Here is a 17500-nt window from a genome sequence, read left to right as displayed (position 1 = left end):
CCAGGAGAGAGGGCCTACTATATAGCAAGCCTCTAGATACCCAGCATCTGGCCAGATTTAAAGGTGCAACTTTCTTGAGAAGAACCTATGAACTCCAGAAGTAAAAAATGGAACCAAACAGACAGCTAAGAGGTTCTAGGGAAATCTCCCCCAGGCCTCTTCCCCAGCCCCCAAAAGTGAGAAGGGGTCCACAGACAGAAGTGTTCAATCCCAGCTCTCTTCATTTAGAAACAGAACTGGGAAGTCAGGTGACCTGGCTCAAGTCTTAGTTTTCCCACTGATACTTGCTACTTTGACTTTTGGCAAGTAACTCAGCTTCTTCCCCAGCAAAGCCATGAGAAGACTGAGAAGAAACAACGTACAGGAAAACAGCTAGCCCGATGACTTCCTCTCTGGCATCCCACCGTCCCTCACACTCCTACTCTAACAGTTCTTCCACAGGTGACTTCACCTGGATCCCCAGACATCTGTTTTTGTTATTTGTTTGAGACAGGTTCTCTCAACAGAGCCCAGGTTGGCCTTGAACTTGAGATCCCCTCTTTCAGCCTCTCAAGTGCTTAGGATCTAATTTAAGAATATGTAAGGCTTGGGGGAAGAGGGAGTGTAACTCGATGGAGCTGTGCTTGCCTAACATGTGAGAAGTTTGCAGTTCAATCCTTATCAACACAAACATACATAACATATAAATGGCACATACATTTATGAGACATGAATAGCCTCCTTTTACGAATGGGAAAAATGACTTAGACACAAGGGAAGCACTATTCAAACTGTGTTGGAGCTGCAAGACCCAAACACTATGCCTTCAGACCTCTTGCTCTTAACAAAGATGCTTAAGCTTCCCAGAAGTCTCCATTGGTGCCCAGAAGATATGAGATATCCTTTAACACCAGACCTCTGGGTCCCATCAGCCTCCCCATCCGTTCCCAGCTCCTCTATAGTTCTTGACGTGGGCCTTTGAGGAACACACATTTCATAGCAAATAGGCTAGTTACCAAACTGGAGTGTTCCAAAAGACAAAAGAAGCCAAAGTGTCTTTTGTAAGAACTATTGTTTTCAGAAACTTCGAAAATATGTACACACAAAGAAAGCATACCACCGTCTCAGCAAAAAAAGAGCCTTTTCTGTTCATGAATTGTCCTGGAAACAAAGAGGAGTCCAGCAGGGCCACTGAAGGCTAAGTATATCCTAGGGGATCTGGGAAACCCTGGAGTAAAAAGGAAGTTGCTATTCCTCTTCCTATCCCCAACTCCCGATTCCTCACCTCCCACAGAACGTTCCCTACACCCTTTCCTCCTGTACGTAAATTGTCACCTCTGTGGACACCTCAGATGTCTCTTCTGTTATCTCAGTTTCTTTACTCTCCTCAAGATACAGCCCCCACCCCCTCCCCTCAGAGCCAGGGTCTTGCTATGTAGCTGAGCTGTCCGTCTTTCTGTCTTCTGAGTGCTGAGATGACATGCATGTGCCCCCACAGTCCATTTTTTTCAGGGGGTGGGGTAGGTGGGGTGAAATGGTTCCAGGCTTGCTATTTGGCCCTGGATGGCCTGGAACTCATATAGGCCAATGCTGCCCCTGAACTCATGATAATGAACTTCCTGCCTCTGCCCCCCAAGCCCTGGAATGTTGGGATTTGGGGCATGAACCATTACACACACTTTTAAAGGAAAAAAAAAAAAAAAGAAAATCAAAATGAAAAAAGTTCACTGAGCATACACAGGCACAGCAGGCATTGCAGCAACAGAAAAACTGTCTGGTCCCCCCCCCTCTCCTCTCCTCTTCCCCCCCCCTCCCTCCCTCTCTCTGTGTAGCCCTGGCTGTCCTCGAACTCACAGAGACCCGCCCGCCTCTGCTGGGATTAAAGGTGTGTGCCACCACTACCAGCATTTTCATTTTACGTGTGTGGGTGTTTTGGGGTTTTTTTTTGCCTGTATGTGTGCAAAAGATAAAAAGGCCAGAAGAGGGTATCAGATCTCCTGGTACAAGAATTACAGATGGTTGTGAACTGAACCAAGGTCCTCTGAAGAACAGCCAGTGATCTTTAACTGCTGAGCCACCTCTCCAGCCCCTTCTTTTCTTGGTGGCAACTACGTATGTTCGTATCTGTGCCAGAAGAATGGCTAAGCAGGTTAAGATGCTTGCTGCCAAGCTTGACAACCTGAGTTTGATCCTTGAAACCCAGATGGTGGAAAGAACCAAGTCCCACAAGTTGTCCTCTTGACTTCCACATGACTGCATCATCACTGTGTGCCCAGACATGTTCATAAACACATAAATGTTTCCAATCCTCTTTCAGACCTGTCCCAATTTCCCTCACTTTCCACAACAGATGGAGTCTGATATCCTCACAGGTGGTATTTCTTCAAAGGCTCCTCCCATTCTCACACTGCCTAGGCTCTAAAAGGCACGAGGGAAGGGAAAGTTGTGCTTGTATGATCCACTGCTCCACCTCGGCACATGACAAAGAGCAGGCTCTCAAAAAACAGCTGGGATACACTTCTCCACCGTGCAGCAGCCCCTCCTCTGCATACAGCAACGCTAGCTTTAGTACGTCTCACTTCCGGATCTTCATCTTTCCTGGTGAATGACCAGTGTGTCATTCATCTTTCCTGATCATCAGGCTCGATTGTTACCTCTTCAATAAGGTCATTTCTGGCTACTATGTCTACAGTGACCACCTTCACACTAGTTCATTTTCTTCATAGTACATATCACACTCATACTTGTCAAGATGTTATTGCTTTGTGTGTGTGTGAAGACACATGTGCCATGGCATGCATGAGGACATCAGAAGACAACTTGTGGTGTCAGTGCTCTCCTTCCACCCTTGCCTGGGTTCTGAGACTCAGACTCAGGCCACCCGCCAGGCTGCACAGCAAGACCTTTACCTAATGAAGCACCTCACTGGGGTTCACATTTCTTTTAGTGCAGTATTTTCTCTCCCCCATCAGAGTTTGAACGTTGAGAGTTTCGGGCCTTTGACTGTTTCATCCTTAGCTGTATCTCCAATACCCAAAACATCTCCTTCCATGGATTAATGATCACTCACTGTTAGGGGCATTTAACACTTGCATAGTTGTAGTTTTCTGGGCAGTGGTGGTGCACATCTTTAGTCACAGCACTTGAAAGGCAGAGGCAGGAGGATCTCTGAGTTCGAGGCCAGCCCAATCTATAGAGTGAGTTCCAGGACAACCAGGGCTACACAGAGAAACCCTGTCGAGAGAGAGAGAGAGAGAGAGAGAGAGAGAGAGAGAGAGAGAGAGAGAGAAAGAAAACTTGCATAGTTCATATACTGCTATTTTATGAACTGCCTTCAACCACAATCTAAGGGCTACACAGAGAAACCCTGTCTCGAGAGAAAAAAAAAAACCTTGCATAGTTCATATACTGCTATTTTATGAACTGCCTTCAACCACAATCTATTTGACAACTTTGCACTAAAACAAACAAAACCTCTCCAAAGTTCTAGGCTCTAGAAATCCAAAGCCAAGTTGAAGGGACTGAAACCAGGGACTATTACATTCTATGTTCTAAAGCCAGCAAACCAAGCCACTCATTTGCTTTCTGATTCTCCTAGTGAGAGCTCGAAAAAAAGTCTGTAGGATCATACTGGCCATTAGATTTCTTTGAACCCAAACAATCACGAGGAATTACTGAGGGTGGGGACAGAGAAAAGGATGTTAGTACTCATAAAGCTCATGAGATGGGGGCTGGAAAGATGGCTCAGAGGTTAAGGATACTGGCTGTTCTTTCAGAGGTACTGAGTTCAATTCCCACATGATAGCTTACAACCATCTATAATAGGGTCTGATGCCCTCTTCTGGCTTGCAGGCAGAACACTGTATACATAATAAATAAACAAATCTGTAAAAAAAACTCAGCTGGGTGGTGGAGGCAGAGGCAGGTGGATCTCTGTTGAGTTCAAGACCATCCTGGTCTACAAGAGCTAGTTCCAGGACAGCCTCCAAAGCCACAGAGAAACCCCTCTCCCCCGACAAAAACAAAACAAAAACAACAAAAAAAACCCCAAATACCAAACCCTCATGGGATGGAATCACAATCCTCTTCGGTGCAGCAAGACACAGCTGAAGAGTACAGAAGCCCAAACACATTGAAGTATCTCCTACCATCAACTGTTTCATACCTACTAGGGAGAGAAACTGTCTTAAACTGGAACTCTTAAGAGTTGTTGGAGTTTTTTTGTTTTTTTGTTTTTTTAACACTGCAGCTGCTAAAGAGGTAGAGTTTAAAGTTGGGGTTGCTGAGGGCAGTATCTGTCACCACAAGCAGAAACCTGTTAAAGAAGCAGCTACTAACTCAGTGGAGAAATGTGAAGGTTGGGATTATTATCTGAACCTCATGATACAGCTATAAGCAGTCTGGATTTTTCAGCAACCTGAGCCAATTAACCCTCACCCCACTCCCTTGTACACCGCCCCCATCCCTGATGGAGCTCAAAATCTCCCTTTTAAACTACTTTGTGTTAAGATTCTACTACCTTTTAGGGCCTTGGCTAACATTACTTTCTGCTCACAGCACTCAGTGTGTACAAAGCATTGTTTTAAGTACTTTACATCCATTAACTTAGTCCACGAAGTAAGATATCATTATGGCCTTCATTTTTTTCAGTTGTAGAAACATAAGGGTCACACCCAGCCCCTATCTAAACAGAAAATCCAACTCTCTGACCTAAGGCACTATCATTTGGGGACGGGCAGGGCCCACAGACCTTCTATTAGTCCCACCTGTCCCTCACTTCATCATATGTGAAATGAAGATAATCGTAGTTTATCTACCTCAGGTCCCATGATATGAGACTACACAGAAGAAGCACGTACACAGTGCCTAGCAAACAGTAAGTATTTAGTAAACAGCAATCCCTGTTACATCTGTGGGTCACCCTAGTGCAGCTATAAAATATCATGCAAATCAAAGAGTCCTGCTTCCTTTAACCCTGCTCATATACAGAAGAAACTATGGGTGAGAGATGACGCTTTCTTGAGGCTTCAGATGTAGCTCAGTCATTAAACACTTGTCTTTTGTGCCCCAGGTCCTGAGTTCAATTCCCAGCACCATAAAAACAAAAGCATACACTGTTTAAACTATGTCCCCTGCCTAGGAGCTCCTAATTGTGGTCCTAATTCCCATGAACACTACCTCACCTAAATACCTTTTCGATGAAGTCTTTCCAAACAGCTGAGTCTCCACAGTATATATTTTGTACCTCATGTCCTTTGAGGTGCACCTGCCCAAGCCCTCTACTACATAGTGAGCTCCCTAAAGACAGTGTTTATCTTGGATCTATTTCCTCTTCTTGGTCCTACAGAGGAATGGATTCTCTTGGAAAAAGTTGAGAGTACTATAGAGATCTGAAACTAAGAGAGACTGAGAAGCTAATAAGATGGGGTGAGGTAGGTCACCAGAACAGAACACAGCACAGCTCAGAATCAGTGCCAAGAGAAGTTCCATGAACAGAAGCAGTGGGCAGGAGGAGAGGCAAAGGGACTGACCAGAGTGATGAAAGGGAAAAGGGGGCAGGGAAGGTGTATCAGACATGAATGGAGAGTGGGATCTGAGAAACTTGGAGCTACCCATTCTCCAATAATTCCCGGGGACACCTGACACATTCAGATACAGCCTGTGCGTCTACCTTCCTGTCTGGTGAGGGTAAGAGAGCAAGTGCATAAAAAACTACAGCAGGAAAGTGACTGGTGCTCTGTGAATTGCATGGAGAACCCTTGGCAGTTAAGACACAGACAGAAGACCTGAAGTTGCCCATGTAGAGAGAAAGAAATGAGATGAGAGGGACATGTGTGTTCAAGGAGGTAGCAATTTAAAGCAAAAGCAGCAAAGGCTCTAGGGTGGGCCAGTGGAGCAGGTAGAAGGAGAAAGTGCTGAGGAAGAGCTGAAAGGGAACCATTCAAAGGCAGAATCTGAAGTAATTACTCCAAGGGTGGGGTAACCTTGTGGAGAAGCCAAGATCCTTCCAAGTGGGTAAGAAGTCTTTCTGGAGGATGTGTACTTCACACAGTAGAGTCCCCAGAAAATGGTGATGCACAGCAGGGCTTAGAGGCACATCTTTAGGGCTCTTTCAGGAGGACTTCTTCTAGAAAAGGAAAGCCTCTTAGAAGCAGTGCTTCTCAAATTTGAGCATACATCAGAATCAACAGGATTGTTTGTTAAAAACTCAGATTGCTGGGCTCTGCTCCGGAAGTTTTCTGATTCAATAAATCTGAATAAGACACAAAAATTGGCATTTTGCAACCAATGCTGCCACAGGTCTAATACTTTGAGAGCCACCAAGAGAAGGGAAGGGAATTCTTCAGTAAAGGGTCTTCAAAAATGAAAAGGATGAAAGTGAGTTTTCAAGAAGTTTCTAAGTGGCCAGACATTGGTGGCCCACACCTTTAATCCCAGCACTCAGGAGGCAGAGGCAGGTGAATCTCTGAGTTTGAGGCCAGCCTGGTCTACAGAGCAAGATCCAGGACAGGCTCCAAAGCAATACAGAGAAACCTGGTTTCAAAAAAATAAATAAATAAATAAAACAAACCAACAACAACAAAAAAAGAAGTCTCTAAGTGGGTGTTAAAGATCTTTCCAAGTCTGAAAGGAGAGACCTATGAGGGTCAGGTCTAAAAAGGAAAGGAGAGAAGGTAGGAAGGTAGGCAGGTTGGTCAGTCAATCTGAGAGAACAGTCTCAAAGCATTGGGATTCCCAGAAGTAGAGGAAGTTTGGGAAAGGGGAGTCTGAAGGATGCGACGGTCTCTGAAGAAATAGTGGGGGAAGTAGAAGGGTCTATGATTTCAAAGGAATGAGAATGGGAGGAAAAAAGAAAGTGAGAACAGGTTTATCCTAACTGGGATAAATCTGACAGAGTCCTAAAATAAGATTGGGGATGACAGAGGGGAAATTTGAGGGAAGGTTCCCAGAAGGTGCTAGAGATTACTGACACAGGGCCTGGGAGAAAATGCTCTAAGGAGTGTCTTGAGGGAAGGAGTGGTCTTTTGAGAGAGACCCTGACAGGGGCATCTTTAAACACATAACACTCCACATGGGGGGGCTTTGATGAGAAACCTCAAATAAAAGTCAAAAGAGCATACCGGGGTTTGGGGGTTACTCCTAACAAAGACTTGGTAGCATCAGAATAGGTTTTTCTCAAAATATTCTGAGTGTTCAGTTACACTGAAAGATTAGGTAGGTGTGGAAGGCTTTCTAAAGATGGTTGGGGGGGGGCTCTGAGGAAGAGATAACTAGAAAAGTCTTTCAGTAGGACAGTCTGACAAATAACTTCAAAGGTCCTAGGGAATGTCAGGGTCTCTGAGAAGTATTTAAAGGGCCATCTCAGGGTTACTGGGGTTTCTGATGCTAGGGGATCCTGAAAGCTGTATCTCAGAGGGGTGTTTCAGTGTTGTAAGGAGGAGCTTCAGAAAGTTATCTGAGGCTACAAGGGGGCAGTCTCTGGTTTTCGGGTTATCCAAGAAGAATTCTAGAGACTACAGAGGCCGTGAGGGAACTTTTTGGAGTCCTTACACAATTTTTAAAACATGTGGTGTGTGTTACTGGGAAAGGATTTGGGACACATAAGAGGGGATTTGGAAGAGGTTTTTGGAATATGAGAGGAGCTCTCTGGAGGCTTTCAAGATGAGTAGGCGTGGGGGCTCAGGAGAAAATGGTTAGGGGGTACAGAGAGGTGATTTAGTTGAGAGCATTCCAAGGTGGGGGAGATTTGTGGAACACCAAGTCCCTGGGCCAGAGTTTGGAAACCTATAGAAGGGTCCAAGAGGTACGAGAAGGGGCTGGGGTACATATGAGAGACGGAAGCAATGTGTGTGTGTGTGGGGGGGGGTCCTCCAGGTGAGTTCTGGGATCGATGAGCATTTCAGTAGTATCTGAAGAAGACTGTTCTGGGATATGCAAGCTTTTCAAGGAAGATGGCTTCACCAGGAGCATCCTGAAGGATTTGGGGCGTTAAGAGTGGAAATCGCGAAAATTTCTAGAATGAGGAAGGGTGGGAGGGTAAATTCTTGGGATATGTGAAGAGGAAGTCTGAGGGGATGAAATATGTGATGCAGCGGGTTGGTGGGGGGGGGGTTCCTAAATGCCAAGGGGGTGTCTGGGGCCGGTTTTGGGGGGCTTCAGGGAGGTTCCCGATAGAGATGCCGGAGATAAATAACGCTGTGGAGACAGCCGGGGAGTAGCCACCAAGGAATGTGTTGCGATCCAGGAGGAAGGTGTGTGTGTGTGTGTGTGTGTGTGTGTGTGTGTGTGTGTGTCTGTGTGTGGTGGGGAGGGGAGGGGGGGGAGGGCAGGGACGAAAGGGCGGGGATCCATGGGGAAGGTCCCCGGAGGAGGCAGTTGAAAGCTGAGGGTGGTCTCCGGGGAGGCCGCTGGAGCCGTGAGGGAGGACCAGGCAGATGTCCCCGCTGCCGGCCGCTCCGCTCCACTCTCCCCGGGGCGTGAGGGCTCGGGAGGGAAAGGCGAGGAAGGGGCCCGGAGGGGGGGGGAGCCGCGCGCGCGGGCTTGAGCGCGGGGTCCTCAAGGCTCCTCCGGGTCCCTCGGGGCTCCCCCGGCCTCCCGAGGCCCGAGCCCGCCGCCCGCCGCCCGCGGCGCGGGGTCCCTGAGGGGGCGGGGCCGGCCGCGCGGCCTGGGTCGCCCTGAGGGGAGCGAGCGCCGCGCGCCTCGACCGCCGCCGCCGCCGCCACCACCGCCACCGCCGCCGCCGCCACCGCCGCCGCCGCCGCGCCCCCGCGCCGCCGGCCCCGGCCCTGCCCGAGACTCACCGCCTCGGCCTCCGCCGCCGCCGCCGCGCCGCCGCCGCCGCCGCCGCCGCCGCCGCCGCGCCTCCTCAGGCAGCCGCCGCCACCCGCGCCGCCGCTGCTGCCGCCGTCGCCGCCGCCGCCGCCGCCGCCGTCGTCGCCGCCGCCGCCGCCGTCGCCCCCTCTCCGGCCCGAGAGCTCCCCTCCCTCCTCCCGCACCGACCACCACCGCCGCCGCCGCGCCGCCGCCGCCGCCGCCGCCGCCGTCCGTCGCGCTGCGTCACCGCGCCGTGCGTCACCGCCCCCGGCCCCGCCCCGCAGGGCCCCTGCGCGCCAGCATTAGCTCACGCCCGATTGACGGACGGCGAAGCCGGCCAACTGCCGGCCAGGGCAGCCCGGAGGGGTGGGAGGTGTGCGGCGAGAAAGGCGGGGTCCGGGCCGGGAAGGGAGCGACGGGGTTGGAACGAGGCCCCCCCCACCCCCAGAGAAGCCCGCCCCCTCCTCGCTACGATTGGTCGGACTCGGGTGACGGGCAAGGCAGCCAAGGCCCCCCCCCCGAGCGGAGAGGGCCGCGGGCCGGGAAGGGGAGGGGCGCGCGCCGCGTTGCCCCGGGCAACAGGCCGGCGGAGCCCGCGATTGGGCCTCCCAGCCTGCAGGGGGCAGTCTCACGCCGGTCTAACTCCGTGGCGGCGCTGCGAGTCATAATTCCTCATTCTGGCGTTCAAGGCCCCCCTCCTCCTCCTCCTTTTCGTCCTCGCCCCTCGGTCACGCCCGGCCCAAGGTCTGTACCCGGTAGTGCCTTCGCCATTGGGGCGGGGGGGAGGGGTGGTGACCACGCCGTAATCCCGGCTCCCCGGTGACACAGATGGGGCGGAGTGGCCCCTGGAAGGGTGGGGAAGAGATGAGACTGCCCGCCCCGCGCACCCAAGAGGCCGTCCGTAAACGGGGATCGCTCCCCGGCCCTGCCGCCGCCGTTATCTCGGTCCGTCCGCAACGTGTCCCGCGTCGGGGAAGACACCGACTGGAAAGGAAGGGCCCGCCCTGGTCGGCGCTCCCGAAGGATGGATGATGGCAGCAGCGAGGCTTGATCGGAGAACTCAGAGAGACGCAGTCGGGCTGGAGCGCCTCCTTTACGACAGGGGCTGGTCTCGGCCACCTGACGTTTGCACTCCCGGGAGACGTGGAAGGGATCCGAGACCTCCCCCACCCCCCGACCCCCGGAGGTCCCGGGGAGTTTGGAAACGACGCCTCTGACTTAGTTGGGACCGTGGAGCCCAGGGGGACGCCGAGGGGACCCAGGGAGCCAGCTGGCTCTAGCTGGGGAGTTGGGGCGGGCTTGCTCCCGGGAGGGATCCTGGGGCGGGGAGGAGATGGGAGGGACGCCCCAGGTGGCCCTCTGAACTAGCCTTTTGCCACTGGCTGGCCACAGGGCGGAAGAGAAAAGTCCACGACCAAGCCCTCTCTGGGAGCTTGGGTCTCCGAGAAGAAGCCTAGTGGGGGACGCCCAGCAGCCAAGTCGAGAACGTTTGTCCCACCTGCGGGCACAAAACTGAGGCTGGAGAACCGGGATTTAAGAGATGGTAATTGAAGCCGTGGGAGTGGGTGACGGATCCCAGGGAGGGTCCGAGGGGGCGGGTGAATGGGGAGACAAGGATCAGACGGAACTCTGAGGAATGAGGACACTCAGTTTGAGAAGAGCAAAGGAACACTGAACAGAGACTGAAGGGGCAGCATGAAGAGCAGAGTAAAGTAAAGTAAAGTAGAGCAAAGGCGTAGTGGCACACGCCTTTAATCCCAGCAAGGGCAGAGGCAGGGGCTCCCCTAAATCCGAAGCCAGCCTGGTCTATATAATGAGACCCCGTCTCAAAGACAGACAGACGGAGAACCCTGAAGAGAGCGAGGAAAGGCCGTTTCATGCCAGGGGACATCACAAGCCCCATCTATTTGTGGTTTGGATTTTTTTGAATTAATATCTCATTCTAGTCCTGATTGGCCTAGACCTTTTTTTTTTTTTTTTTTTTTTTTTTTTTTTTTTTTTTTTACACTAGTTGCTATTCTCCTTGAAAATGTGAGCTAAATCCCCTCCCCTTTACCTGGAACTTTGCTTTGTTTTAAGACAGCTATTTTTCTGGGACTGGAGAGATGGCTTGGTAGTTAAGAGCATTGACTGCTTTACCAGAGGACTTGGCTTCAATTCCCAGGACCCACATGGAGACTAGCAACTGTAATTTCAGTCCCAGGGGACCTGTTGTCATCTTTTGACTTCTGCAGGCCCCAGACACACAAGTGGTGCACAGACATATGCAGGCAAAACGCTCACACACATAACACTGATTAAAATATTTGAAGAGCCAAGTGTTGTGGTTCATGCTTTTAGTCCCAGCACTCAGGAAGCCGAGGCAGGTGGTTCAATGAGTCTGAGGCCAGCCTGGTCAACAGAGAATTCCAGGACAGCCAGGGCTACACAGAGAAACCCATATATTAAGTCATTTTTTTAAACATTGGCAGCCGGGTTGTGGTAGCACACACCTTAAATCCCAACACTTGGGAGACAGAGACAGGCAAATCTCTGAGTATGAGACCAGCCTGATCTACACAGAAACCCTATCTTGATAAATAAATAAAAAATAAATAACACGCCAGCAAACAGCACTGGGGCATGGAGTTTAAGAGACAATTGGGAAATAGCAAGTATAGACAGTTGTTTGGGGAAGTTTGGAAGGAAATCAGCAGATGTGGTTGCCATGGCTAGACAACAACTAATAAGAATCAGTTCTGTCTTACCATGTGGGTTCAAACTTAGGTGGTCAGGCTTGGCACCAAACACCTTAATCTGCTGAGAAAACTCCATGACCCTGTTTGTTTTGAGACAGGGTCTCAATGTGTAGCCCTGGGTGTCCTGAAACTTGGCTATATAAACCAGGCCAGTCTCAAATTCAAAGAGATCCATCTGCTTTTGGCTCCTGGGTACCTGGATTAAAGGCATGCACCACCAAACCGGGCTATTTATTTTCAAGACAGGAGCCCAGATTGGCCTCTTAACTCTCCAGATAGCTAAGAATGACTTTGAACTGTAGGTCCTCATGCCTGCTCCTCTTGAGTGCTAAAGTGTTTCTTCATACGTTTATATGGTGCTGGGGATTGAGCCCAGGGCATACATACTAGACAAGCGTTCTATCAACTGAGCTACAGCACCAGCCATATTACTTTTAATGTTTGTTTATAGATTATTTTTTATTGTATATGTATGGGTGTTTTGCCTGGATGTTTTTTTGTGTGAGCCACAGGCTTGCTGGTGCCCATGGAGGCCAGAAGTGGGCATTGGATCCCCTGGAACTGGAGTTATAGACAATTCTTAGACATCATGTGTATTCTGGAAAAGGAACTTGGGTTCCCTGGAAGAGCAGCCAATGCTCTTTGGTCTTTGGAGAGTGTCTTGTTATATACCCCTAGCTGGCCGATACTCCTGCCTCAGCCTCCTGAGTGCTGGGATTACACGTTCCACCACACATGGCTGGAGACAAAGATATTTGCTTTCAAAATGGAAGAACTAACATTCATGGAGGTTCAGGGGAAGGACCATCAGGGGACAGGGACAGATTATAGGAAGGGCTGGAGAATAGCTGTAATCAGACAGGTGGGGTGGAGACCAGTGATGGCATCTATCCCTTATTAGGAGAGCTAGCAAAGAGAGCCAAGTGGAGCAAGGATTGAGGAATAATTTCTTTGTTTGCCTGTATTTCTTCACTAAAATACATATGATTTTCTCATAAATTACTTTGTTTTTATTGCTTCTTTATAGGACATTTGGGTTTATTAATGATTTTTTTTTATTTTATTTCAAGAAGAGAAAGGGAACAATATGAGTAGTTTGTGTGTGTGGTTTGAGGTGTGGGGGTGTATGTGATGTGGGGTGTGTGTGTGATATTTGTGTGTGTGTGTATATGTGGTGTATATGTGTATAGTGCGTGGGGGTATGTATATGTATATAGTGTGTGTGATATGTGTGTATGATGTGTGGTGTATGTGTATGGTATGTGGTGTCTGTGTGTGTGGTGTGTGTGTATGGTGTGTGGTATATATATATGTGTGTGTGTGGTGTGTGTGTATGGTGTGTGGTATCTGTGTGTGTGTGGTGTGTATGTATGGTGTGTGGTATCTGTGTGTGTGTGGTGTGTGTGTATGGTATGTGTTATATGTGTGTGGGGTGTGTGTATGTGTGTGGTGTTTGGTATATATATGTGTGTGTATGGTGTGTGTGTGTGTGTGTGTGTGTGTGTGCATGAGAACAAAAAGCCAGGCCATGTTCATGGTAGCGTGTGCTTTCACTGAGCTATACCCAATCCCTCATACTTCTTTGTTTTATCAGATTTTCTGGAGTTTTTGTTTGTTTTTTTTCCTTTAAGATTTATTTTATTTTGTATGTATGAGTGTTTTGCCTGCAAGTTTATATGTATGCCTGGTGCCCTCAGAGGTCCAAAAATGGTGTTGAATCCCCTGAACTGGAGTTATGGAATGATCATGAACTACTATGTAGGTACTGGGAATCAAACCCTAGTCCTCTCCAAGAGCAGTCAATGCTCTTCTGTTTGGTTGGTTTTTTGTTTGTTTGTTTGGTTGGTTGATTTTTGTTTTGTTTTTTTCTGTGTAGCTTTGTAGATCAGGCTGGTCTTGAACTCGCAGAGATTCACCTGCCTCTGCTTCCCCAGTGCTGGGATTAAAGGTATGAGCCACGACTGCCCAGCTGCCAGTGTTCTTAACTGGTCTTAGTGAGCCATCTCTGGAGCCCCTGGTTTTAAATTTTTTGTTTTTTTTTTTTCCCTCCCCCTCCACTCCTCTCGCTCTCCCTCTTTTTGAGACAGGATCTCATGTAGGTCCAAGCTGAGTTCACTGTAGTCCATGTTGACCTCAAATGAGATATGTAACCAAGGATAGCCTTAACTCTTGATCTCCTGTCTTTACTGTCCAAATGCTATAATTAGAGGACTGGCTCTGTTTGGTTGTTTTTGACAAAAACACTGAACTATGTAGCCCAGGATGCCCTGCAATTCTCCATCCTCCTGCTTCTGCCTCCCAAGTACCAGAATTACAGGCATGCATCACTACTCTTTCATTTTTTTAATTTTCATTAGCTTATATTTTGATTATGCTTGTATATTCACAAAAATGCCATATCCCACTTGTGGAGTTCAGAGGATAATTTGTGGGAATCAGTTCTCTCCTTCCCCATGTGGGTCCCAGGGATTGAGCCCAGTTCCTCAGGCTTGGTAGCAAGCGCCCTTACCCACTGAACTATCTGACAGGCCCTATTTTGGTCTTTTGGTGTGCAGTATCACTGTCACTCTGGCTATCCTGGAGTTCATTATTGTCAACCAGGCTGGCCTCGACTTATAGCATTCCTTAAGTGCTGGGATATTATATGCCACCATTTTTTATTTCTGAGACAGGGTCTCTCTATGTAGACTGTCACAGCTCTAGAGGCTATGACACCTTGGGAGAATGAAGTTGATAAAAGAGGCGGACTTAGCCAGTCATGGTGTTGACTGCCTTTAATCCCAACACTTGGGAGGCAGAGGCAGGTGGATCGCCGTGAGTTCAAGGCCAACCCGGTCTACAGAGCAAGTTCCAGGATAGTCAAGACTATACAGAGAAACCTTGTCTGGAAAAACAAAACAAAACAAAACACAAAAACAAAACTGTTTTGAAGAAACTGAGGTCACAAGACTCTTGTGTTATTTTCTTGGAGCTTTCTCACAAGCCCTCAGAATTTTCCTTATACAGCTCCATTCCTGGACTGTGTTCCTACCGTAACGCTGGTTGTCCTGGAACTCACTATGCTGACCAGGCTGGCCTCAATCTCACAAAGATCCACCTGCTTATGCCTGCTAAGTGTAGGAATTAAAGGTGTATTCCACAAGGACGAACTTATTAACTATTAGGCACATCTATCAACCCGGGATAACTGAAGCTATTTTATCCTCACCATGGCCCCAGATAAGAGATGCGGCTTTACTTAGCTAGGGCAGCACAGTGAGGCAGTGTTCGAACCTCCATCTCAGTGACCACAAAGCCTCCCAGGTTCTGGCAGATTCAGGGAAGGAAGGAAGGGGAGGAGCCCTTTGTGACAGTTGTCCCAGACCAGGCATAAACAGGATGTGGTGTTAGATGAAAGCTTCCCCCTGCCACAGCCCGCCCCTCTCAGCCTGGTTCCCCACCCCTAGAAGACAACGGAACTGAGAGGAGGCCTGAAGACACAAAAACCATGGTCAGAGGGGCTGAGGTTTAGGGTGGCCTGGGGCAGGGAGGGTACCTGGATGAAGGTCAGCTGGAGGGAGCATGGATATCACAGGCAGGGAAGGAAGGGACCCAGCTGTGGCAAAGGATCTAGCTAGGGTAGAGAGGTGGTGGTTTTATTTTGGCTCCATACAAACAGATCCTTGGGTCTTTTGGAATAAATCACGAGGACCTACCAGGAAGGTGGACCCTTCCCTGTGTATACCCCGGCAGCTGAGCTGTGTGTCCTAGTGACTGGTACCCACTGAGATGTTTGCCCAAATCCTCTCACATGGGCTAGCTTCAGCTTCTTCACTGGTTTGTGGGGGGAATTGAGTCAGGAAAGGAGCCAGGTTCGAGGCCAAGCCAGCTCAGCTCCTCCCTGTCCCATTGGCAGTCGGATTCCCTGGCAGTGTGTGAAGTGGACCCGGAGCTAAAGGAAAAGCTGAGGAAATTCCGCTTTCGAAAAGAGACCGACAATGCAGCCATCATAAGTCAGTGGCCTCTGCCCTATGGGGGGGGGCAGGGAGGGAGGGCTGGGCTAGTGTCCCCTGGGATGGGAGGGATCTGTAAACTGTGTTCTTTCCCTCTCCAGTGAAAGTGGACAAAGCCCGCCAGATGGTGGTGCTGGAAGAAGAAATCCAGGTGAGGGACTGGGGTGTGGGGCCCTGAAATTGAATGTGAGGTCTGGTGACAATGTTGGTAGACTGCTCCCTGGGTACCTCATAAACAAGGTACAGTGACACATGCTTGTAATGCTAGCACTCTAGAGGAGGAGCTAGGAGGACCAGGAGTCAAGGTCATCCTTGGCTACAATGTTAGTTGGAGGCTAGCCTGGGCTATAGGAGACCCTATGAAAAAGTCACATAAAGGTTGGGCACTGTGCTCTGGCTTTTAAACCCAGAACTCAAGAGGCAGAGGTAGGCAGATCTCTCTGTCTCTTTGTGTGTTTGAAGCCAGCCTGATCTACATAGTGAGTTCAAGCCTTACCCTTGCTTTGAAAAGGTAAAAAATAAAAAATAAAAGTCAGGTGTTTGAGTTAGGGTTACTAGTGCTGTGATGAAACACCATGACCAAAAACAAGTTGGGGAGAAGTAGGGTTGTTTGGCTTACTTATCTTGAATCACAGTCCACTGAGGGAAGTCAGGGCAGGAACTCAAACCTGACGGCAACTGACAGGAGCTGATGCAGAGGCCATGGAGGAAGCTACTGGTTTCTTCCTCATGGCTTGCTCAGCCCAGGAGTGGCCCAACCCACAATGGGCTGAGTCTGTGTATCACTGAAGAAAGTGTGCTACAGGCTTTCTGTAACCCATCTAATTGAGGCAGTTTCTCAATTGTGCTTTCTCCCCTCAGATGACGGTAGCTTGTGTCAAGTTGACATAAAACTAGCCAGCAACTAGGGCTTTCATTCTAGATAAGGTAGCCCAAAGCCACCAGCAACCCTGTGTGACTGGATAAGCCTCCCATTTTGTGGTCTCCCTGTTCACATCAGCCTTCCTTCTTTCCTCCTTTCTAGGGTCCAGGCTACTTGACAGGGAAGGGTATTGCCCCGGACTAGCTGGTCTTCCTTAGGCCCCCTGAAAGGAAGTAGAGTAGAGTGGTTACCATGGGAACACTGACTCAAATTGGAACTCTGGCATTTACTGTCTTGTGCAATGTGGGGCAAGTCCCTTGACATTGCTGGGCCTCAGTTTCTGCAGCTGTCAAGTGGGCATAATAAGACCTCTCCATCGGGTTCTGAGAAAACTCAATGAATCCACGCACGCTTTGCTTCTTAGAACAATGATTCTGCAGATTTCAAGTGCTCATTTAATGAACTGAATGATAGCTATTTGTTCTCTCTCTCTCTCTCTCTCTCTCTCTCTCTCTTTCTCTCTCTCTCTCAGAATGTTTCCCCAGAAGAACTCAGGTTGGAGTTGCCAGAGAGACAGCCCAGGTATCGTGGGGGAAGGGGTGGTGTGGAGGACTCTGGTAGGGGGTGATAAAAGACCTGCAAACTGGGGGACCATGGGGCTCCAGTTCTGTCTATGGGCTCAGGATCTCTTGAAGCCAAGAAGTCATTGTCTAGAAATTTTTGTTGATGTGGAATTTTACACTAGTATGTCAATCTATTTCTTTGGTTTTATGTACATGACTATTTTGCCTGTAGTTATGTCTGTGTGCCACATGCATGCCTGGTGCCCGTAGACGTCAGAAGACATCATAGGATCCTCCTGAAACTAGAGCTGTGAGCCACCTTGTGGGTGCTGGGAACTGAACCCAGTCCTCTCTAAGAGCAAAAAAAAAGTTAAGTGCTGAGACATATCTCCAGCACTCCCCTTTAAAAAAAATCTTAATTTGTCCGATAGTGGTGACGCACTCCTTTAATCCCAGTACTCGGAAGGCTGAGGCAGGCGGATCTCTGTGAGTTTGAGGCCAGCCTGGTCTCCAGAGTGAGTTCCAGGACAGCCAGGTTTCTCTGTTACACAG

At 49.2% G+C, this 17500-nt stretch overlaps 2 protein-coding genes across 3 annotated transcripts in view; one reads left to right on the top strand and one right to left on the bottom strand.

Annotated features, from left to right (window-relative positions):
* Samd4b (sterile alpha motif domain containing 4B) overlaps nt 1–8859 on the bottom strand; it is a 37840-nt gene extending 28981 nt beyond the window's left edge. The window contains exon 1 of the mRNA XM_027430503.2: nt 8781–8859. The gene's annotated coding sequence lies outside the window, so the exon portion shown is untranslated. The remainder of the gene's footprint in view (nt 1–8780) is intronic.
* Nucleotides 8860–9403: 544 nt separating this feature from the next.
* The window catches only part of Gmfg (glia maturation factor gamma), an 11400-nt gene continuing 3303 nt past the window's right edge, over nt 9404–17500 (top strand). The window contains exons 1-5 of one of the 2 annotated variants that reach the window (XM_027430507.2): nt 9404–9537; nt 10186–10336; nt 15427–15523; nt 15625–15674; nt 16918–16967. In XM_027430507.2, coding sequence (XP_027286308.1) covers nt 10334–10336; nt 15427–15523; nt 15625–15674; nt 16918–16967 — 200 coding nt within the window. In that variant the 5' untranslated portion in view covers nt 9404–9537; nt 10186–10333. Of the gene's footprint in view, nt 9538–10185; nt 10337–14914; nt 15022–15426; nt 15524–15624; nt 15675–16917; nt 16968–17500 lie in introns of those variants that run through there. The other variant, XM_027430505.2, reaches the window with a different exon arrangement.

The sequence above is a fragment of the Cricetulus griseus genome, chromosome 9 (assembly GCF_003668045.3).
Source record: "Cricetulus griseus strain 17A/GY chromosome 9, alternate assembly CriGri-PICRH-1.0, whole genome shotgun sequence".
Taxonomy (NCBI): Eukaryota; Metazoa; Chordata; class Mammalia; order Rodentia; family Cricetidae; genus Cricetulus; species Cricetulus griseus.
Note: the sequence above shows the minus strand (reverse complement) of the source record. Positions and strands in the feature narration are given on the sequence as shown.